Below are 22,085 nucleotides of genomic sequence, written 5' to 3' on the forward strand. Positions count from 1 at the left end.
TAGGCATTCCGGATCCTCAAAAATCCAACATATAATATATAATTAAGATTATAATCTCTGACTACTGTATATACAATTAATCATTAACATCCTTTAAATAAATAGTGCTATAACATTGATAATGATACTTGCGCTAATGTCAAGTATAATAGCTTTATTATGCCATTGTTGATTTGTATATGCTACATTAATATTAGACATTAAATTATCATTTGTTTTTTGCAAATAAAAATTTTTTTATATCCTGTATGTTATATGATTATAACATGAAATTATATATATATATATATATATATATATATACATATATGTATATATATAAAGTGCGTGAGTCCGAAATCCAAAATTAAAGGTACAGTAACAACAAATACACCCACGTTACTCCGTATTGCGCTGCTATGTATCCTCCCATACGTATATGTATGCGCGATATATCTATCTCGTCGAAGCGACAACGAGAGGTTTTGCACGATAACGTCCGGTGAGTGTGATTTTTCGGCGCGACAGGACTATTTTTATCCCGCGAACGATACTCACTGCTGTCAACGAGAGCGGGTCAAGGTTAATAAAAGGTGCTCCGCGATCACACGGCTCTTTGTCCCCTTGCGAAATCAACCGACCCGAATCCGATCGCGATTACGATATCACGATCCGTACACTATTTGTCCGCGTCGCTCGACGCGCAATTCGCGCTCGCGCGACACTGTACACTACGCAAATTACACGGCCACGAAGATTGACATTTCGCAGCGATATACGATAAGCGATATATCCTCGCACAGCTGCTGCAACAATGATACATCAAAATGGCTTGTGATGGCTCGCGAGGCCTGCGCGAGGCTCTCCGAAGACCAAAATTATGTAAGTACGAGAGGGGCGGTTGCGAATTGCAGAAACGCAATCATACCCTTTTAGGTTGCGTTCGAAAATATACTCGTCGGAATAGAGTAGCGTTTAATTGACCAATCAGAAGAAGATATTTCTTTGTCCTGACAAGAACAATCCGATGCTACTCTACTATTATCGAACGCAACCCCTAGGAAAGAATGCGGCCGAGCATTTCTCCCCTATTCCGATATTTTCTCGTAGCATGATTTTATTCAATCTTGCTGCGTTCATGGCTGTTTCCAATTGTTGACTCGTGTTGACTGTCTCTTCGTAGTCCGATACCGTTGTCGTAGAATTATAATCGTAATTCCTAATATGGCCAGCGAAAAAAAATCGGCGAAAGCATCGTCGAAAAAAGAGAAATCCGCCGAGGAGATACTGTCAGAGTTTCAAACGCTCCGAAATGAGCAGAGAATATTGGCGAATAAACTGTCCGAAATGGAAATGGAATTGAACGAGCACAAGTATGAGTCGATCTAACCTGTATACTTGCGGTTTTTCCTTTAACAATCAGACTCTTCTTGAATGCGGAGAAAGTTTAAGAAAGAAAAAAAAAAGAATTTCTCGCAAATTTTCAATTTTGCGAAATTCGAACAATCTCGAGACAGTCGATAGAATGTAATTTTTTTTTACCCTTATATTGTTATCTATTCGACTGATACAATTGATGTTTCAGAATTGTTATTGATACATTAAAAAATGTGGATCCCAAGAGGAAGTGCTATAGGATGATTGGTGGAGTTTTGTGCGAACGTACGGTGGAAGATGTCATGCCTGCTCTGGTGACAAATAAAGAACAGGTATAACTTGTCATATTATTTGCATTACAATAATATTAATATTTTTTGGATTCTTGGAAGTGGATTTTTATATGTATATATATATAATAATAAATTTAAATGTTTTCAGTTATTGAAAGTGATAGATGCTTTAAATGATCAGGTAACAAAGAAAGGAATTGAAATAAATGAGTATAAGGAGAAGCACAATATCAGAATCAGAGGGCAAGATGATTTGCAGCAACAAGAAGAGGATAACAACAACAAGGAAACCAAGAGAAAGGCGATTGTTGTGAATCCGATTGAGGTTTAAATGTAATAAATAATTATTTTTCGATATTTATATATTAAGACATTTCATATATGAAAAATCAAAGCCAACAATTCATATGTTTTCAGAGTTGTACACATTTTTAAACTATCTTCTGCGTTTATTTATTATATCATTTTGATAAACAGCTTCTATAAAATGCTTTATAAACTCATATTCTGTTGGATATTTGTTCTGTAAATGTTTGTAAAAAAAAAAGAAACAAATTACGATATTGTGTGTGACATTCTGCAAATACAAAAATTAGATATGTACAGTTTCATGTTGAAGTCTTTTGATTATTTTTATCTTTATATCAAAAGTGAGACAAGATTCATATGTTTTACTTTTCTCTATAAGACAAATATATATATTTATATATTATTTATTTTTTACGTATGCAAAAAAATTTCTTTATATGTAGATGTAGATAATCTTACAGAGATGTAAATAATAATTGGAGCAGTTAAAAAGGAAGAAAGATAATTTGATTACACGTCATTTTTTAACGTACATACTCATATATTTTGAAAAAGATTAAACAAATTCAAAATATAGAGTGAGAAGTCTCAGTTTCGCCATATTTACTCCCGTAAAATTGTCCAATTGAGATGTTTAAGACATCTCATAGGGAATTGCGATAGCACGTGCTATTGCATAAAAGGGACTTTGCGCAATCGTCGTGCACAGATGCGAATTTATTTTCTGCTAGAGATACTCGGGAGTCTTTATCACTCTTTATTAAGAACAAACAATTACAACATTTCGCGGATATCTTGCACGATGCGATCCATTTCCGACTGATCTGGATCGACTTCTGCGGGCACGCGATACGCGATCACTTTGCCCATTGGCGTAGTGCCCCGAAATTTCTGCTGGACGTGGTACGTCAAAAATTTACGATGGCGGCGATGTTGAAGGTTAGTGGACAGTGAATAAACAAATTACTACTAGAAAAGCATGGTAAATCCCTTTTATCTAATCGAAATAGAATTTCGACCGCGAAAATCGATGTTATTTTATCCTAGACTATGCAATAATAGACAATTACATCGCGAAATGCAGCCCCAATATTAAAATTTACTTGGCATTAAAGTTCAAAAAATATGCATTTTTGTTTATCTTATCATTTATTTTATTATTCTAATGAAACGATTGATCGAACTTATATTTAATCCGAACGTTACTTTTACACGATTATATTTTAATTTTTTTTTTTCCTTTTTCGACTAATCTTTATCAAGGTATTAAAATATCTCTCAGTGATTTGCTTTTCATTTGTTATTTTTATTTTTTCTTCAATGCATTTAATAAGAAATGGTATATTAATACTTAGGATAAAGTACAAGCCACATTTGAAGACAAATGGCCATATATGCGACCGATTATATTGAAATTACTTAAGCAAGAACCAGTAACGCAAGGAGAATGGCAGGATTTATTTTATTCTGTTCATGTATGCTTATGGGACGACAAAGGACCTCCCAAATTACGTGACGCCCTAAAAGATGATATAATGGATTTTATACAACAAGCTCAACAGGTGAGAGAAAGCAAAAAATAATTAGTTTATGCTAAAACTATTTTATGCTAAAGATTATTTTATGTTAAGGTTATACTTTTAGCGCACTTGCTTCATTTGTCTCACTAAAATAACAAAATATTACATATTATGACTTTGCGCAGAGAGTTTTAGCGCATCAAGAAGAACAAGCATTATTGAAAGCATATATAGCCGAGTGGAGAAAGTTTTTTACGCAATGTAACTATTTACCGACACCATTTAGGCAATTAGAAGCGTATCTTGCGGGGAAAACTAGTTCCAGCACACAAAAAAGGAATCAACCTGATGACATAGTTAGGAAGGTAAAGAATTTATGTAATATTTATATGTAATATATAATTTATTATATAAAAAATATATATTATATATATATACATTTTTAGATTTTACGTACTATTATATATTATATATTTTTATGTAATCTTGCTCCTTTATTATGCAGCTAATGTTGGATAGTTGGAATCAAAGTATATTCAATGACATAAAACAAAGACTTCAAGATGCGGCCATGAGATTAGTACGAGCTGAAAGAAATGGCGAAGCGTTTGATTCTCAACTTGTTATTGGTGTCAGAGAATCTTATGGTAATTGTTATAAAATATATATATATATATATATTATAAATATATTTATGTATATAGTAAGAAAAAAGAGTTTTTTTTAAATAATACATAACATTTTAATGTTTCAGTAAACTTGTGTTCAAATCCGACGGATAAGCTTCAAATATATAGGGAAAATTTTGAGGCCGCATACATACAAGCTACTGAAGCATTTTATTGGGTAAAAGCACCAGAATATTTATCTATGCATGGTGTAGAGAATTATATGCGTTACGCCGATTTGAAATTGAGAGAAGAGGAATTGCGTGCTCAAAAATACTTGGAGCCGAATACCGCGAGTATGCAACGGTTAACGGATTGTTGTGTAAAAGTGTTAGTCGCGACTTTTAAACCAGCCATACTCGCAGAGTGCCCGCGAATGATACAACATAATCAAACTGACAGTGAGTATTACTGCCTGCAATTTACAATTTTGTTGGTTTGCGATTGATTCTATAGTAATACATGCCACTTTTCTGATCAACGATTAGTTAGCAAGATATAATAATTGCAGAGCTTCGCCTTATGCTGAAATTAATGGATAGAGTGCCCGACGGCGTTAGTCCCATGTTGAGAAATTTAGAAGAACATATCGCGAGCGCGGGTCTTACGGACATGATGGCAGCCGTAGATGTCATTACTCAAGATTCTGAAAAATACGTGGAAAGACTGTTAGATCTTTTCCATAGATTTTCCACGCTCGTTAAAGAAGCGTTCGATGATGATCCACGGTTTCTTACAGCACGAGATAAAGCTTATAAGCTTGTTGTCAATGACGCCACGGTATTTAAATTAGAATTGCCTACTCGACAGGGTTCTGGAATCGGAGGTGCATCTGTATTAAATAATAGACCTATTACTAACAACAACGGATTAGCTGAATCAAAGTGTCCGGAACTCCTCGCGAATTTCTGTGATATGCTTCTTAGAAAAACGCCTCTTAGTAAGAAACTGACCACCGATGAAATTGAAAGTAAATTGAAGGATGTGGTCAGTAAATATATATACAATGAGATACAATTGTATTTGCATAAATTAGAAATTAAATCTTTTCGATGAAATTAATTTTATATTGCATTCTATTTTAGCTATTAGTTTTAAAATACGTTCAAAACAAGGATGTGTTTATGCGTTATCATAAAGCGCATTTAACTAGACGATTAATATTAGATACGACCACGGACTCGGAAAAAGAAGAAAATATGGTAGATATGCTTCGCGAAGTCGGTATGCCCGCGGACTTTGTTAATAAGTTAGCTCGTATGTTCCAAGATATTAAAGTATCACAGGATCTGAATCAACAATTTAAGGAACAATGTCGAGCTACCATTGCAGATAGTATAAATATTAAGGTAACTGTATATTTTTTTAATTTTCTTATATATAGGTATTATATATTAGTTTATAAAATTGGTATTAAACAGATAGAAAAGATGTATAAGCGACACATATGTATGCACAGATACTTTTAATTAAAAAAAATATATATATATATCTATCTCTCTACTTTTTATAGATTCTCAATGCAGGTGCATGGGCTAGAGGTAGTGAGCGTGTCACTGTGAGTTTGCCGCTTCAATTAGAAGATTATATTCCAGAGGTAGAAGAATTTTACAAAAAAAAGCATAGTGGAAGGAAGTTGCAATGGCATCACCATATGTCAAACGGCACGGTATTCTGCATACATTAATAAAATTCTGCTTTTATTCGAGCAATATTTCAAGACATTTTTATTTCTTAATGCATATCTCATGACATGTAAATGTTTCAGATAACGTTTGCAAATAAAGTTGGACGTTTTGATATAGATGTAACGACCTTTCAAATGGCAGTGTTGTTTGCCTGGAATCAACGACCCAACGAAAAGGTCACGTACGAGAATCTCCGATTGGCTACTGAGCTTCCAGATCCCGAACTTAGACGGACTCTATGGTCTTTGTGTGCCTTTCCGAAGTTAAAACGGCAACTTCTTTTGGTGGAACCGCATGCCGCTACTCCGAAGGATTTTGCGAACGATACAAGATTTTGGGTCAATCAAGAATTCGCTATTGTGTTCGTATCCATTTTTTTTATGTTAACAAGGAGTGCTACATAATGCTATATTATATTAATTATATTTTACTTAGTTTATCTTTATAAAATATATTAAATTTTATTGATTATATTCTGGAATTCAATCTTTGTATATGGGCAACAATGCAGATTTGTTCTCAAAATGATATAAATTTATATTATGTGTAATATAATTATTTATAACGTTAGAAAAAATGGCAAGATGCAGAAACGGGGAAAAATAAACTTGATAGGACGTCTCCAATTATCAACAGAACGTAGCAGGGAAGAGGACAACCAATCTATTGTACAACTCAGAATATTACGAGTACAGGTACATTGTACATCGTTTTTAAATGAAGCACGACATAATACATAGAAAAATATCGATTGACATTTATTTGCAGTTTAATCTGAGATTATATAAAATAATTTTTATCTTTTTACATGTGATCCTATAGGAAGCTATCATCAAGATTTTAAAAATGCGCAAGAAGATCACTAACGCGCAATTACAGACCGAACTAGTGGATATATTGAAAAATATGTTTTTACCGAGTAAGAAGATGATAAAGGAACAAATTGAATGGCTCATTGAACACAAGTATATTCGTAGGCACGATGATGACATTAATACATTTGTGTATATGGCATAACACGGGATTATATATACATACAAGATTGTTCGCGAGCTATGGTTAATATTATATTTTTATAAAAAAAATTTAGTTTTCTCATATGTGCGAGGATATACATTCGAGTCCGTCATGCGTGATTATGTTTTATCTGTTTTCTTGTAACACAGTATGAAAAGGAGGAAAGAGGGCGATATTTGACTAGATCTTAAAATAAGATACCGATAGGCAAGTTATATTGCCTGCATTTGCCGATTATTATACATGAATAAAGTGAAATGTGTAGCAAAACTGAAAAAATGTCGCAATAATAATAAGAAAGATGTACAATATTCGTATCATGATAAAATTAGCATTTATCGTTTATTTTTTTGGACACTGATCTGTATTAATATAACTAGAAAATATTGAATTAAATTAAAAGGAAAGAGAATTATTGGTAACGCGCGCTATCACTATTCCTACTATATTTATATTTTATTAAAAAAGTATTCTTAAAATATCTTTATATCTTTTTTTTTAATTTCTTTGTAATGCTAATTAAACTTGTTAAAAAAAAGAATTTTTGCTATAGTATTAATATGGAACAATTTAGCTAAAAACATAAATTAGACCCTTGCACAAATCTGGACAGTGCACACAAATATATATATTTTCATTGCATAAAATTCAATCATAAATGATAAAAATTCGCATATATACTTGAATAAATATATACATACTATAATGTTTTATATATGGATTTACTCATCACTAAGTATATATGGACTATGAAAGAATTGGTTCGGAATATTCTCTACGCAGCATAACATATTTTTGATTTATTATTTGAATTTATAATATGCGGACGGCGTTCAAAAATATTCATAATTCTCATTTTCAGGATATACATTAAAAGCCCGACGAATAATGTTATCCAATGGCCTACACAATACTTTAATGCATAAGCACCGTACCTCGCAACACTAAATTTTATTTTTTTTTAGCGATGATAGAAATATATGTATTTATATGATTTCTACATCTGGAACGTAGATGGTTCGAATCGTCGAAATAATCGTCAGAATAGTTACTTAAGCAAATAATAACGACGGTTATATGTATAAAGCTTTTATATAACTTCAATAAGAGTGAAAGACGAGTGTAATGGTATAAAATCTCAATGAATTAAACGACAGAATATTTCATAACTGTATACAATACGTTCTTATCGAATCTCATTGAATCTCTATATTTTACCTATTATTATTAATATGCAATGTAAATTCCACATGGCAAATGGCAACAAGTAGCGCTTACATCAGACTATATATATATATATATATATATGTATATCAGAATTTTAACGTAAAATAATTTGTATTTATATTTTCTTTTTTGATACAAATCATTTGTACATTATTTCCTCCGGTATATAATAATTATTCATGTATTATTTATTTAGATTTTCAATTATTCGGTAAAGAAAGATTGAACTTAAATTATACAGCAAAACGGTTTTACAACATTTTTCATCGCCAGGAGGATACAAACGATACTACACACTATATAAAAATAAGTGTGTTACTATAAAGTATTTATAAATATTCAACAATTATTTTTAGGTCACAAATCTTGCAATAACAGGAATTATATGTTTCACACACATACAGAACAGTATATATACATATACACAATCATCACTGCCGTTGTGTAAGTCAGTTTAACACTGATATAATCACATACGGTATCATACGATGTCTATCCTATTTATTTTTATTTTATAGTTATTTTTACTAACTTAATCCTTAAAGAGCAAAGTGATAACAATAGGTGATTTTGTAAACTTCATTGACAAGAGATCATAGATATAGATTTAGGATAGCATGTAATGTTCAAGCTAATGTGAGCTAGCTTCTCCTACAGGAAACACACAGAACAAAGAACCACACGATATTTTTAGAACGATACATTCGTATATACACACATATCACACATACATATTAATGTCGTATACTTCCACAGATTTTTTCTCGCATGCATGCGTTTGAATTGAAAATTCACAATTCAAAAAAATAATAATCTTGAAAGTATTTTCAAAAAAGAGAAAGAAAAAATATAATAAATAAATAATAAAATAGAGCCATTAAATCTAACACTCCAAATTTTTGATTCTGTGTGTCGATTGATTATTCTAACATTAGTATCTTTCATGAATTTACAACAATACTGTGTTTTACATTATGTGCTGTTTAAGAATAGAAATAACACACCGACAATAAGAGGTAGAATTGCAGAATTTCTGAATATATCTTTAACAATTTCCATCTTTGATTCATCGATTTTTAATTTTATCACGTCGGACGTAATTTTTCACGATATGTACGATATAATATCAATTATTGACATAATGATTAAGGAAATAACGTAGAAACAATTTATATAGGCCAAACTGTTGGAATTTCTTCAACTCATCGCGTATATATTATAAGAAATAAGAAATCTAAGCAATTCATAAATTTTCTCAATGTACAAACAAAATTTTAAACTCCATTTCTTGATCAATATATAACGATGGATATTTATAAATCACTGCTACCCATGGGAAGCTTGGTAAATATTATATACCAGACCTCATCGTTGTCTGCAAACTGTCAATCTTTTTACAATGCATCACTTTTTTCATCATTTGAATAGTAGCCACACAACCGGATGCGTGAATTATAGCCTTAATATAATAATACTTTTTAATTTAAAATCGCTCGCTAAATGTGCTTTTCTTTCAGCTCGAGCCTAGTTACTTTGTGGATTATAAGACCCTATTAATATATAATAAATCAAAAAACACGGGAAAAGGAAAAAATTAGTGTTCCGGGCATCGCGTGTGTTGAATGCGAGGCGCATTCTTTGCCGAATTCGCACTTTCACAAACGTGCACGACTATGCCCGGCTGTCCCGATCCTCCAGGATGTATCTCGTGAGTTCCACCTGCAATATTATTATTCATGTATAATTGAAAATTTTCGGATTTAGATATTAGTACATTATCTCTTTTATTTCTACCTAAAATATCAATATAAGATAAGTTCGAGATAATAAGCGATAATAGTAACCTGTGGATAAATTGGCTATAGCGGCTAATAGATCATGATTAACGAGCGGCTCTCCTTCCTCGCGTGGTTGCCAACCAACCGGCGGAGAAGCGGGAGGAGATATGAGGAACTGTTTGGTAAGAGCAGGTGGTTGGAGATGCTGATCTTCCATATCTAGAAAAATTGAGATTTTTAATAAATTTAATAATTACTTTCTCTTGTATCTTTTTGTATTATTGTGAAAATGCTTAATTCTATGATATGAAATTTCACACTAATTACAAACCTATAGGCGTCACTGGTTGTGCAAAATAACAATTAATATCAGTTTCCCCAAAATGTGTTTGATGCAAATGCAATCTTGCATTTGCTGCAGCATTGGGAGTATTGTAATTTACTCTCATTCTTCTGAAGGATCTAAAGTACTGAAACGTAGCATCTTCTCCGAATTCCTTGAAAAGATTTTCTATGTCTGGCTATAAAGATAGAATAATACCACAATGTAACAAAAAAGGTTTATCATTAATTAGTATCTCATGCAAGATCTTTATTACCTTTAAATCATCATTAATAAAAACTCGAGGATCAACGTTAGTAACAATTACAGAAGTTGGTAAGTCTTCATCATGAACCAACTCATCGATTGATCTGATATCTGTATCATGTCTTTCTCCTTCAAATTCGAACTCTAATTGTTCGTAATTTGGATGTAAATTTGGTAAACCATCCACTTCATTAATTATTATATTTTCAGAGTCTTCGAGCTCCTCCTCCTCTATTATACCTCTATTACTGCATCTTTTTTCCATTTTTTCCTGCTGGGTTTAAAAACAGATAGGAACTATTAGTGAGTAACTATAGAACTATTAGTGAATAACTATAGAACTATTAGCGAATAAAAATTTAAAAAATTAAGGATTTAGAAATGTGTATTCATCATCTAATATATGAAATGGAAGGAAATGTAAACATTGTAGGTAATATTCTTTCACACTTATATAAATGCAATGAATAAAAATGATGAAAACCAGGTTGTTTATATATATAAACATATAAACTAAATTATAATTGAAATATATTTTGCAGAAGAAAAATATTTGTGCTTTTTGAAACATGTTTTGAGATATACTTTCCCATTAACTAATAAAAGTGTAATGTGAGCATTAGATTCGCTTTATTGACGCAAGTGTCATTAGATCAAGTTCATTGTCACCAGAGCGCATAGCGAAGAAAATAACATGTAACATATACGATCCAATGTTATCGCAGGTGGCAATCGTATTAAAAGAGTCTCGACAAATAATAATAAAAGGTGCAGATCTGACTTTCTTACCTTCGAATCGATCTCTAAACGAAGAGGAGATCAAACACAATGAATGTTTTCAAAACGCTGCTTCGTCACAGGTATATTTTGTTACGTACGTAACGTCTACACCATCTTAACGAATTTAATCACGTAGGTGTCCGATATCAACATTTTCGAGATACATTCACTTCTACCTTGCTTTCGACGGCGTTTGCTATTTCATCGCTATTATTATAACGTAACCGCACATCATGATTGACTTTACAACAACAGGAACAACCTCGCGCGTCCTATCCGTATCGCGATCCGATCGAATGCCATGGTCGGAGAACAGATTAGGGTAGGTTAGATGTAGTACGGATAGGAGTGGTGGAGCTATATTGAAAATTAGTTGGGCACAAGTATATCCGATCCGAGCTTTTGTATCAGAACGCATATTAATTGATTATCGGAGAGAAAATTTGTCTAATTGCGATACAATTTTGAAGCAGCTGAATAAATTCTCTACTTGACGCAGTCACAATTAAAATTTATGATAATTTTTCAAAACATTTTAAAATTAATAAGCAGATGATATATATATGACTTGTGTTTTAGATACCCTAAATATTTTTTTATTTCATAACACAATGTTTTCATACTTTATATTTTTAATGTATACATTATGTATTAGATACATACAAGTAAGTAAATTATAGTTTTTGTACATATATATATAGGGTGCTAAAATTTCAAACGTAACAGGCCGAATATCTCGATAATAAATGATATATCGAAGTCCGCTTTTTTTTTAGATTGTATTGTTTCAAGGCGCACAAATTTTGATAAAAAGAATTTGACTTTGAATGGACGCATTAAAAAAAACCAGACTGATATTTCATTTAGTTATCGAGATATTCGGCCTGTTACATTTGAAATTTAGCACATTGTATATATATATATATATATCTGCGTGTGTGTGGAAAATGATTTTTAGACTGCAATTTAATGTGTACTTTATTATTTATATGATAGAGTATTATAGAATACATAGAAGTCTTCTTATATAATAATATATAGCATACCAAAATTTTTTACATAAATTATATAACAGTTTACAAAATTTCTTTATTATATATCATGTATATATACAATTTTTAAAAACCAATATAAAATACAGTAACTTGCAATTTTTTAATTTTGATAGACAATATTGGTTATACTTGTATAACTACTGAATATATCACAAATAATAATTACTAACAAAGATTGCTATAATTTAGCAATAACTAATGCTTTGCATTAGTTTAACATGTTTTTGAAATATTTTTGTATATATATCTCTCTTTATAATCAGAATTGAACATTCTGTTATATTTTTAAACCTATAGCTTATAAAAAATATGGAGAAAGGACCATGCTCGCACATTTTGGTCATAATGTATGTATAATGATAATATGCATTACATGCATATTATTAATTGCAAATTCTTTCTCGTTATTGCACTTATTAAAAATATAGTTTCACTAAAGCATTGACTAGTTCACATAGCAATTAAAATTAATATTAATGATAATTTTTTGCTTTTAGCAAGAAGTCACTTATACATACAATTACATAATTATAGAAGTCACTTGTACATATAATTATATACTCGATTATATTGCAACGAGAAAAGCAAATGACATATGGATTGCATCACATATGTTATTTCATGCTGGTATGAATATAAAAATTGCTCATTTGAAAATTTTAGACATATGCAGAATGAAGTAAATATATATACTAATACAATTTTTTTGTAGTAGTTTATATACTTATTGCATCACAAAAGATATATACTATAAATTAAGTTTGCAAGATATTTACTAAATTATGTTTGTATAATAAATAAGTATCTAATACTTTTAATTTTATCTAATAATTAATGCTTTGTTTCACAACATAATTTGTACTTGTGCGTGACACATATATAACTTGTACACTGCATCCACACGTTTATCGCAATTAAAATTAATATCACTGTGACAAAAAAAAGCATTTACAAATCATATCATTGCAGGAAGATTCTTATTGTAGAATGCAACCGCTTTCATTCTTCGGCTCCTTACTACTTTGATGAATTGCCTCCTCTTTAACTGGTGGCAAAGTCTGCTCCTTTTCTACTTTTGCTGTCGCTATTCCAGCTAATACTTTGTATGTACTCAAATTCCAAATGGAGTTTGGTGCCGGCATCTGAAAGTCGATTGGGCTGACTAAGCCGTAAGTAGCTTTTGTATCCAAAGTTGGAACTTCTCCTGGTACTGTATGATGATATCTGGTATTATTTAAATTTCTCGATTAATAAATTTTGTTTAAATTTTATGCATTAAAATATAATACATAACATTATCTCGTTAAAATAATAATGATGAGCGTTACGAACAAATGAGATAATTACATCAAACCGTTCTCTCGATTACACTTATCGAGAGTGAGTTTCACTATGGGTGCTAGGCGTTTAAATACAGCATGTTGATCCGGTTTAACGCGAGGCGCAGGTCCGTGCGTTTTCCCGTATTCTTGACATAACGCTTTCGCTTTCTTTAAACATGATTCGCTTTCTTGCATCGCTCGTATCGCTTCGCCGCATTTATCCATTGCTAATAAATTTTCACCACAATAGTTATAAGCCTAGAAACGTAGGTTTATGGACAGTAAATAATTTTTTTATCAATAATAACAATAACAAACCTTTTTGTTCGCATTTATAGTTATTAAATAATCATTAACTTTTTTACAAATTTTCAGACTTACATAAGACTGATAAAATGCCGCTTTTAGCTCCAAGTATCTTATCCATTGGGCAGATATTTCTGGCTTAAATGGACGAAGAGTGTTAGCAGCATCCAGAAACAATTTACTAGTCTCATTGGCCAAAGCTGTTATCAAGCTAGAATTGTGTTTGAGTTCTATTGCTCTAGCCACTGTCACTATAAGAAGAATGAAAAGATTATATAAACACAATTAAATAAACTTGTTAAAGTTACATTGTTATATGTGTACAACCTTCTTGTGCTTCTGCTGTACATTGATTAACATATGCGTTTAGCACACGAGGATCTAAATCACTTCCCAATGGTGGTGGATTCGCCAATTGTGGCAAAAATTCAGTCTGTACAAAGGTAAATATTCCGGCGGCTCGTCTTAACAAGCTGTGTACCTCTTTAGCCTCATTCATCATAATGCTAAAATTAATAGATTATTAATAGATTATTTTTACACAATATAATGTTAAATATTTGAAGATTTCTTAAAAATATCTTTTTCAATACTTACTCATCTTTTGCCGCAATCATAGCTGCATGCTTCATGAACCAAAGACCTATATTGACACTCATGTTAGCTGCTTCATAAACCGAATCAGCACTAGAGCTTTAATAAAAAAATTATAATCTTTAATTAGAGATCATCTTAGAATTATTTAGAAACTATCTTATTTCATTAAATATTCTCTTTATGATTAATTACAATGTGCCTCCACCAAGTAACGTTTGAGTCCACTTAAATACAAGAGTATTTCTCAGTTTGCTGGGATTAGGTCTGCCAACATGTTGAGCTTCTTCCTCGGATGGTTTAACTTCCCATAAAAAGCCATATAATAAACTCAGATAACCAAGAAAAGCAGGTTCTATTGTATCGCTTGTATTGTTTGCATTTCTGACCAGATCTAAAAGTCTGGCTCTTGACAGCTTCAAGTCACTGAAAACGAGAATATCTTTTAATGAAAAAAAAAAAAAGAAAATTTATATATGTATTTTTCAAATAAAAAAAAAATTTTAGTAATATTAGAAAAAAAATATACAATTCTAATATATTATTACAATACAGATATCAGAATAATGTATATTTTCTAATAATTATGTATTTTCTTGAGAAATAATAGTTATCGGATTATAACAGTTGTCAGCAGTCTATGCAATACACGAATACACAATTCATTCAAAATTTCTAACTTGCAGAGTTTTTTGGTGGCGTCCGTAGGATTCGAGACTTTCAACTCGAATTTTTGGCTCGTTGTCGCCTTTAGCACGTTGCGGTGAAACCAGTGAGCCATCGCGTCGCACGAATCTTACGTGGAAGACACGTCCAATCGTATCAGTCGTCGCAATTCCGATCCGGTTTTGCACTTGTCACTTTTGACAGATAAGATGAACGCTACGCTGCGTCGTTACGCTCAAGTATACACTTATATGCAATATGCATATGTCAATGGTATAAGTAGATAACATCCCACTTTCTCGTACACGATATATGTGTGTGTGTGTGTGTGTAGCAATAGTTTCATTCGAAAAGATGGTACAACAACATGGCATAGCCAATCAGATCGCCACCATATTATTTTCATTCACAAACTTTTCTTCCCCCTTGCACAGAATGGTACTTTTTAGGTTTGTTCTTTATTAGCGTTTTCGAATGTAGTTTAATTGCTCTCAGAGCGATTAATGACATCATTGCATCGTCTCTGCCAATAAAAGGCTTGATATGCATTATATATGTTTAATATTATATATTATGTGACGCTCATGATACGTAACTGATAAAGCCTATCGCACAATGCTAGGCGATAGCGATAACGATAGGCTTAATATCGTTCGCGCATTTATGCTGGCCCACGATTGGCGAAAGGACCGATCACGTGTGAGTCGCTGAGTCGTACCAGGCTGTGGTCGGGAAGACGCTAGAAATACTTCGAAGCATTTGATTGACCAATCAGGACAAAAAGAGTAAAGATTTCTTTATTTTGATTGGTTAATGCTTTGAAGCATTTCTAGCGTCTTCCCGACCGCAGCCTCAGCTTGAGGCCTTTAAGGCCGGTATTCATAGTCCGTTCTTATATTCAAGATCGTCTTAAGTACGATCTTAAGATACTATGCGGCCTTTCATTGGTTGAATGGGATCTTAAGACGACCCAAGACCACACTTAAAGTCCGTATCAGACTACGCATTGAAGATTGAGATTAAAGATTCAAAATTAAAATTTGACCAATCAGAATAAAGAAATTTTAGTCCCTTTTGTTCTGATTAGTCAAATTCCAATCTTTAATCTTCAATCTTCAATTTTCAATGCGTAGTCTGATACGGGCATAAGACGATCTTGGATATAAGAACGGACTATGAATACCGGCCTAAGTCGTACCGGCGAAGCATAATAACCACAAACATAACCATAATTCTAACAAGTTACTCGGTTGAAGGTTGAAGCCGATATCTATAATTTCGTTATAAAGTTGTTAAATACAAAGAACACAGTGATTGCATCATCCACGTGTTTGGCTTTCGTATCCTTTATCCATTTCTTTGTATTCCAATGGATAATAACGAGGTTCCAATGAAGAGATATAGAAGAGAGGAGGAAGAGGACAATATTTATACAGATGATGATAATTATGTGCCATATATATCTGTTAAACATCGTAAAAAGCAATTTCTCGCAAAATTGGGTAAACTTGCAGAACTAAAAGAGGAAGGTGTTGGAAAAGGTAGCAGCGAGAATGAAAAGGATGACGCTGATAATGATGACGGGCAAGTTTGGGGGAGAAAATCCAACATTTCTCTTCTCGACCAACATACCAAATTGAAAAAATTGGCTGAAGCCAAGAAGGAGAGCGCTATGGAGAAGCGTTTGAAGGAAGAAGAAAAAATTTTGGAAAGCGTTTCTGAAAATAAAGCTTTAATGGGTGTGGCCGAATTGGCTAAAGGTATCCAATATAAAGACCCTATTAAAACTAATTGGCAACCACCAAGAGTCATACTCAGTTTTGGAGAGGCATATCATAAAAGAATACGAAAGAAACTTAGGATACTTGTGGAAGGTGATGACATACCATCACCTTTGAAGACTTTTAAAGAAATGAAATTTCACATAGGTATCCTGCATGGATTGGAACAAAAAGGCATTATCAAGCCAACTCCAATTCAAGTTCAAGGAATACCTACAGTATTGTCTGGTCGTGATATGATCGGTATAGCTTCCACCGGTAGTGGTAAAACTTTAGTGTTTGTTTTACCTATCATAGAATTTTGTCTGGAACAAGAAATTGATATGCCATTCATTAAGAAAGAGGGACCTTATGGCTTGATAATATGTCCTTCAAGGGAATTAGCTAAGCAAACCTATGACATAATTCGACACTATACCAATAGCTTAAGGCAAGTGGGTTGCCCGGAAATACGCTGCTGCTTGGCGATCGGAGGTGTACCGGTTTCGGAATCATTAGCTATAATCAACAAAGGCGTGCACATAATGGTAGCGACACCGGGACGACTGATGGATATGTTACATAAAAAAATGGTCACTTTAAGCGTATGTCGTTATCTTTGCATGGACGAGGCAGATCGCATGATAGATATGGGATTTGAGGAGGATGTGCGAACGATATTTTCATTCTTCAGGGGTCAGAGGCAAACGCTGTTATTCTCTGCTACTATGCCAAAAAGAATTCAAAACTTCGCACGTTCGGCATTGGTAAAACCCGTGACAATAAATGTCGGTCGTGCCGGTGCTGCATCGATGAACGTGATACAGGAAGTAGAGTATGTCAAACAAGAGGCTAAAATTGTTTATCTTTTGGAATGCCTTCAGAAGACTGCGCCGCCGGTTTTAATATTCGCGGAGAAGAAGCGCGATGTGGACGCTATCCACGAATATTTGCTCATTAAAGGAGTGGAAGCTGTCGCGATACATGGAGGAATAGATCAGGAAGAAAGATCACGTTCGGTGGAAGCGTTTCGTGCGGGTCGAAAAGATGTGCTTGTCGCGACAGACGTCGCATCGAAAGGTCTTGATTTCGCCGATGTGCAACACGTTATTAATTATGATATGCCGGATGATATAGAAAATTATGTGCACAGGATAGGACGAACCGGTCGTTCTGAACGTACCGGTATAGCGACAACTTTTATAAATAAAGCGAACGATGAGTCGGTACTGCTTGATCTTAAACATCTGCTGATGGAAGCAAAACAGAAAGTACCGCCGTACTTGTTGGAACTCTGCTCGGAGAACGAAAAATATTTGAATCTTGGAGACGAACGCGGTTGCAGTTATTGCGGCGGGCTCGGACACAGGATCACAGAGTGTCCGAAACTGGAGGCTGTACAGAACAAGCAGGCGTCTAATATCGGGCGTCGCGATTATCTGGCCAACAATGCTGCTGATTATTAAACAGCATGTCAGATGATGATAATTATGTGCCATATATATCTGTTAAACATCGTAAAAAGCAATTTCTCGCAAAATTGGGTAAACTTGCAGAACTAAAAGAGGAAGGTGTTGGAAAAGGTAGCAGCGAGAATGAAAAGGATGACGCTGATAATGATGACGGGCAAGTTTGGGGGAGAAAATCCAACATTTCTCTTCTCGACCAACATACCAAATTGAAAAAATTGGCTGAAGCCAAGAAGGAGAGCGCTATGGAGAAGCGTTTGAAGGAAGAAGAAAAAATTTTGGAAAGCGTTTCTGAAAATAAAGCTTTAATGGGTGTGGCCGAATTGGCTAAAGGTATCCAATATAAAGACCCTATTAAAACTAATTGGCAACCACCAAGAGTCATACTCAGTTTTGGAGAGGCATATCATAAAAGAATACGAAAGAAACTTAGGATACTTGTGGAAGGTGATGACATACCATCACCTTTGAAGACTTTTAAAGAAATGAAATTTCACATAGGTATCCTGCATGGATTGGAACAAAAAGGCATTATCAAGCCAACTCCAATTCAAGTTCAAGGAATACCTACAGTATTGTCTGGTCGTGATATGATCGGTATAGCTTCCACCGGTAGTGGTAAAACTTTAGTGTTTGTTTTACCTATCATAGAATTTTGTCTGGAACAAGAAATTGATATGCCATTCATTAAGAAAGAGGGACCTTATGGCTTGATAATATGTCCTTCAAGGGAATTAGCTAAGCAAACCTATGACATAATTCGACACTATACCAATAGCTTAAGGCAAGTGGGTTGCCCGGAAATACGCTGCTGCTTGGCGATCGGAGGTGTACCGGTTTCGGAATCATTAGCTATAATCAACAAAGGCGTGCACATAATGGTAGCGACACCGGGACGACTGATGGATATGTTACATAAAAAAATGGTCACTTTAAGCGTATGTCGTTATCTTTGCATGGACGAGGCAGATCGCATGATAGATATGGGATTTGAGGAGGATGTGCGAACGATATTTTCATTCTTCAGGGGTCAGAGGCAAACGCTGTTATTCTCTGCTACTATGCCAAAAAGAATTCAAAACTTCGCACGTTCGGCATTGGTAAAACCCGTGACAATAAATGTCGGTCGTGCCGGTGCTGCATCGATGAACGTGATACAGGAAGTAGAGTATGTCAAACAAGAGGCTAAAATTGTTTATCTTTTGGAATGCCTTCAGAAGACTGCGCCGCCGGTTTTAATATTCGCGGAGAAGAAGCGCGATGTGGACGCTATCCACGAATATTTGCTCATTAAAGGAGTGGAAGCTGTCGCGATACATGGAGGAATAGATCAGGAAGAAAGATCACGTTCGGTGGAAGCGTTTCGTGCGGGTCGAAAAGATGTGCTTGTCGCGACAGACGTCGCATCGAAAGGTCTTGATTTCGCCGATGTGCAACACGTTATTAATTATGATATGCCGGATGATATAGAAAATTATGTGCACAGGATAGGACGAACCGGTCGTTCTGAACGTACCGGTATAGCGACAACTTTTATAAATAAAGCGAACGATGAGTCGGTACTGCTTGATCTTAAACATCTGCTGATGGAAGCAAAACAGAAAGTACCGCCGTACTTGTTGGAACTCTGCTCGGAGAACGAAAAATATTTGAATCTTGGAGACGAACGCGGTTGCAGTTATTGCGGCGGGCTCGGACACAGGATCACAGAGTGTCCGAAACTGGAGGCTGTACAGAACAAGCAGGCGTCTAATATCGGGCGTCGCGATTATCTGGCCAACAATGCTGCTGATTATTAAACAGCATGTCTTAAACAAAATAATTTTTACATTTATTTATTGTAAATATATACATATTATATAAATAAATATAAATATATACATATTATATATTATATAAAAACCCATTTTTACAATAATAAATGTAAAAAGAAATATTAATTAAAGTAAATATTTCAATTGAAAATTACAAATTCTCAATTATTATAAAAATTTTATTTAGTATAAAATAGAAAAGAGATTTCCTACCACATCTGTCCGATAAATGACTGCAATATTAATCTTGATAGTTTAAATATCTTATTTATAAGGAATAAACTAAACATGTTAGAAATTATAAATGTTACCTGTTTATTGTAAATACAAAAATAATACATGATAAATTATAAATATATGTTTAATATTATTACTTATTAATTTCATTTTTCACTTATTTTTATATGATTACTTGCGTTACTTTAATGTTACATTTGCAATATTTATTTAAGAAAATATGAATTGCGTTAATATTTATATAATACGAAAATAATTTTCTATAATTGTTTCTTCCTTTCTCACAATTTAAATATTAGCGCGCTGCTACTACCAAAAACGTGGCAACCTGACACGTGATTTCGGACACATCAAAAGAACCGACACGGAGTGCCGAGTGCCGCTACTGGCTACTGCTTGTACATATACATATTCTGCCAGTTGTTTCTTGATGCTTGATGCCATGTATGTATGTTATATATACATTCACGATTCACTCGGATCGTACCATTTGTCATGTAAACACGTGCTATTTGAAGTAGACGCATAACGTAATTACTTATCTAGAAATTAACAAGAGATCAAGAATATAACGTGTCCAATGTGATTGAATAAAAATATGAGAATAAAAAGAGAAGTATTATTTATAAGAAATATATCGAGGAATTCAAACATTTGGCTTAAATTTGTTGCGTTCATATACGGTCGTTTCTCCATGTATCCCCGACCCCAACTCGCTGAATACTGATTTCACATTCAGATATTTTCGAAACTATATACAAAGCGTAGACTGTGATGTATAAATCGAGAATTACGAAAGCATTCTACCAAGAACGTTTAAAATATTCGCTAAAGTGCTGAATAAAATGAGACGAGAATGATTATGTGATACAAGGAATTTGTTTATTATAAAAAAGTGTTTTAATGCTGTTGAAAATATATTTTGATGAACTTAATAGAGAGATGATAAATGACTACTTATTAATTATATCTGTGATTCTCTTTATTCATTCCACATAAAGATGTATTTGAAATAAACATATAAAATACAAAGCACAAGAAATTATAAAAATGGAAGTGTTCTGGTTTCCTCGCCTAGTTGCTCATCATCCATATATCATTTTGATGGTGGTTTTTGCATTTTCGTCGATATGTCTAATTATTCCTCTCACGACTGAAAAGCTTCCAGATTTCACAGACCCTCAAATGGTATGTACAAATATAAATCTGTTTTTTTTTTTTTTTAATTTGAGAAAGACATAATTGATATTTAAAATATGAAACATTATTCATTAATATTTCTCATAGGGATTTGAGGCAAGAGGTACTGTTTTAGCACAAAGACTCATAGCCTGGCATCATTTAATGGAAGCTACAAAGGCAAGAGGAGAACTTACTGATAATCCTTTCGAATATCATCAATACATATTAAATCAACTAAATCAACAGGTGTGTATGGTACTTTATTCTAAATCCTTATTCTTACCTGTTTCAAATGACATATTTTGTATATTTATCCAATCAGGTAGTTTTATTTATAATAATATGTACATATATAAGGTGTGTATGTTCTAAATCCTTATTCTTACCTGTTTCAAATGACATATTTTGTATATTTATCCAATCAGGTAGTTTTATTTATAATAATATAATAATAT

General features: G+C 33.2%; 7 protein-coding genes across 11 annotated transcripts in view; 4 read left to right on the plus strand and 3 right to left on the minus strand.

The window, feature by feature from the left end:
* Positions 1 to 858, minus strand: part of LOC115235001 (E3 ubiquitin-protein ligase UBR2) — an 8,980-nt gene extending 8,122 nt beyond the window's left edge. The window contains exon 1 of one of the 2 annotated variants that reach the window (XM_029806475.1): positions 538 to 858. The gene's annotated coding sequence lies outside the window, so the exon portion shown is untranslated. Of the gene's footprint in view, positions 1 to 377 lie in introns of both variants that reach the window. The other variant, XM_029806474.1, reaches the window with a different exon arrangement.
* A 198-nt stretch (positions 859 to 1,056) lies between these two features.
* Positions 1,057 to 2,257, plus strand: LOC115235007 (prefoldin subunit 2). 2 transcript variants are annotated; one of them, XM_029806484.1, is made up of 4 exons: positions 1,057 to 1,352; positions 1,565 to 1,688; positions 1,798 to 1,982; positions 2,067 to 2,257. In XM_029806484.1, the coding sequence occupies exons 1-3, from the start codon at positions 1,204 to 1,206 to the stop codon at positions 1,978 to 1,980; spliced, it is 456 nt and encodes a 151-aa protein (XP_029662344.1). In that variant the 5' UTR covers positions 1,057 to 1,203; the 3' UTR covers positions 1,981 to 1,982; positions 2,067 to 2,257. The 2 variants fall into 2 exon arrangements, with proteins under 2 accessions (XP_029662344.1, XP_029662343.1); XM_029806483.1 differs by having other exon boundaries at positions 1,058 to 1,352; positions 1,798 to 2,257.
* Positions 2,258 to 2,878: 621 nt separating this feature from the next.
* On the plus strand, positions 2,879 to 8,013 carry LOC115235002 (cullin-5). Of its 2 annotated transcripts, none has more exons than XM_029806478.1 (11): positions 2,879 to 2,940; positions 3,314 to 3,520; positions 3,664 to 3,843; positions 3,984 to 4,125; positions 4,233 to 4,547; positions 4,658 to 5,133; positions 5,232 to 5,495; positions 5,660 to 5,815; positions 5,915 to 6,195; positions 6,406 to 6,529; positions 6,657 to 6,851. In XM_029806478.1, exons 1-11 carry the CDS (start codon positions 2,938 to 2,940, stop codon positions 6,849 to 6,851), a joined length of 2,343 nt encoding a protein of 780 aa, XP_029662338.1. In that variant the 5' UTR covers positions 2,879 to 2,937. The 2 variants fall into 2 exon arrangements, with proteins under 2 accessions (XP_029662338.1, XP_029662337.1); XM_029806477.1 differs by having other exon boundaries at positions 2,880 to 2,897; positions 6,657 to 8,013.
* A 226-nt stretch (positions 8,014 to 8,239) lies between these two features.
* Positions 8,240 to 11,744, minus strand: LOC115235005 (protein sarah). Of its 2 annotated transcripts, none has more exons than XM_029806482.1 (5): positions 11,235 to 11,744; positions 10,456 to 10,716; positions 10,188 to 10,377; positions 9,923 to 10,075; positions 8,240 to 9,797 (listed from the first exon to the last, which is right to left on the minus strand). In XM_029806482.1, the coding sequence occupies exons 2-5, from the start codon at positions 10,708 to 10,710 to the stop codon at positions 9,673 to 9,675; spliced, it is 723 nt and encodes a 240-aa protein (XP_029662342.1). In that variant the 5' UTR covers positions 10,711 to 10,716; positions 11,235 to 11,744; the 3' UTR covers positions 8,240 to 9,672. The 2 variants fall into 2 exon arrangements, with proteins under 2 accessions (XP_029662342.1, XP_029662341.1); XM_029806481.1 differs by having other exon boundaries at positions 10,456 to 10,719.
* A 441-nt stretch (positions 11,745 to 12,185) lies between these two features.
* On the minus strand, positions 12,186 to 15,464 carry LOC115235004 (BRO1 domain-containing protein BROX-like). Its single transcript, XM_029806480.1, has 7 exons — positions 15,183 to 15,464; positions 14,698 to 14,928; positions 14,506 to 14,601; positions 14,236 to 14,414; positions 13,984 to 14,159; positions 13,628 to 13,860; positions 12,186 to 13,504 (listed from the first exon to the last, which is right to left on the minus strand). Exons 1-7 carry the CDS (start codon positions 15,281 to 15,283, stop codon positions 13,258 to 13,260), a joined length of 1,263 nt encoding a protein of 420 aa, XP_029662340.1. The 5' UTR covers positions 15,284 to 15,464; the 3' UTR covers positions 12,186 to 13,257.
* Positions 15,465 to 16,353: 889 nt separating this feature from the next.
* LOC115235003 (ATP-dependent RNA helicase abstrakt-like) lies at positions 16,354 to 20,305 on the plus strand. Its single transcript, XM_029806479.1, has 2 exons — positions 16,354 to 16,604; positions 18,407 to 20,305. Exons 1-2 carry the CDS (start codon positions 16,538 to 16,540, stop codon positions 20,194 to 20,196), a joined length of 1,857 nt encoding a protein of 618 aa, XP_029662339.1. The 5' UTR covers positions 16,354 to 16,537; the 3' UTR covers positions 20,197 to 20,305.
* A 400-nt stretch (positions 20,306 to 20,705) lies between these two features.
* LOC115234840 (protein dispatched-like) overlaps positions 20,706 to 22,085 on the plus strand; it is a 13,472-nt gene continuing 12,092 nt past the window's right edge. Inside the window, exons 1-2 of the mRNA XM_029806188.1 lie at positions 20,706 to 21,636; positions 21,736 to 21,876. Of these exons, the coding sequence (XP_029662048.1) occupies positions 21,499 to 21,636; positions 21,736 to 21,876 (279 nt within the window). The 5' untranslated portion in view covers positions 20,706 to 21,498. The remainder of the gene's footprint in view (positions 21,637 to 21,735; positions 21,877 to 22,085) is intronic.

The sequence above is a fragment of the Formica exsecta genome, unplaced genomic scaffold (genome assembly GCF_003651465.1).
Source record: "Formica exsecta isolate Colony F162 unplaced genomic scaffold, ASM365146v1 scaffold21, whole genome shotgun sequence".
Lineage (NCBI taxonomy): Eukaryota > Metazoa > Arthropoda > Insecta > Hymenoptera > Formicidae > Formica > Formica exsecta.

Excerpts from the sequence above, each read along its gene's own strand:
- LOC115235003 (XM_029806479.1), top strand. The coding sequence starts at position 16,538 with ATGGATAATAACGAGGTTCCAATGAAGAGATATAGAAGAGAGGAGGAA. Across the intron at positions 16,605-18,406 it reads AGAGGACAATATTTATACAG|ATGATGATAATTATGTGCCA; the intron begins ATGATGATAATT and ends ACAGCATGTCAG.
- LOC115235002 (XM_029806477.1), top strand. Across the intron at positions 3,521-3,663 it reads TTATACAACAAGCTCAACAG|AGAGTTTTAGCGCATCAAGA; the intron begins GTGAGAGAAAGC and ends GACTTTGCGCAG. Across the intron at positions 5,496-5,659 it reads CAGATAGTATAAATATTAAG|ATTCTCAATGCAGGTGCATG; the intron begins GTAACTGTATAT and ends TACTTTTTATAG.
- LOC115235005 (XM_029806482.1), bottom strand. The coding sequence starts at position 10,710 with ATGGAAAAAAGATGCAGTAATAGAGGTATAATAGAGGAGGAGGAGCTC. Across the intron at positions 10,378-10,455 it reads TTATTAATGATGATTTAAAG|CCAGACATAGAAAATCTTTT; the intron begins GTAATAAAGATC and ends CTATCTTTATAG. Across the intron at positions 9,798-9,922 it reads TATAGCCAATTTATCCACAG|GTGGAACTCACGAGATACAT; the intron begins GTTACTATTATC and ends ATAATATTGCAG.
- LOC115235007 (XM_029806484.1), top strand. The coding sequence starts at position 1,204 with ATGGCCAGCGAAAAAAAATCGGCGAAAGCATCGTCGAAAAAAGAGAAA. Across the intron at positions 1,353-1,564 it reads ATGGAATTGAACGAGCACAA|AATTGTTATTGATACATTAA; the intron begins GTATGAGTCGAT and ends TTGATGTTTCAG. Across the intron at positions 1,689-1,797 it reads TGGTGACAAATAAAGAACAG|TTATTGAAAGTGATAGATGC; the intron begins GTATAACTTGTC and ends AAATGTTTTCAG.
- LOC115235004 (XM_029806480.1), bottom strand. The coding sequence starts at position 15,283 with ATGGCTCACTGGTTTCACCGCAACGTGCTAAAGGCGACAACGAGCCAA. Across the intron at positions 14,929-15,182 it reads GCCACCAAAAAACTCTGCAA|TGACTTGAAGCTGTCAAGAG; the intron begins GTTAGAAATTTT and ends TCTCGTTTTCAG. Across the intron at positions 14,602-14,697 it reads TTACTTGGTGGAGGCACATT|CTCTAGTGCTGATTCGGTTT; the intron begins GTAATTAATCAT and ends TTTTTATTAAAG.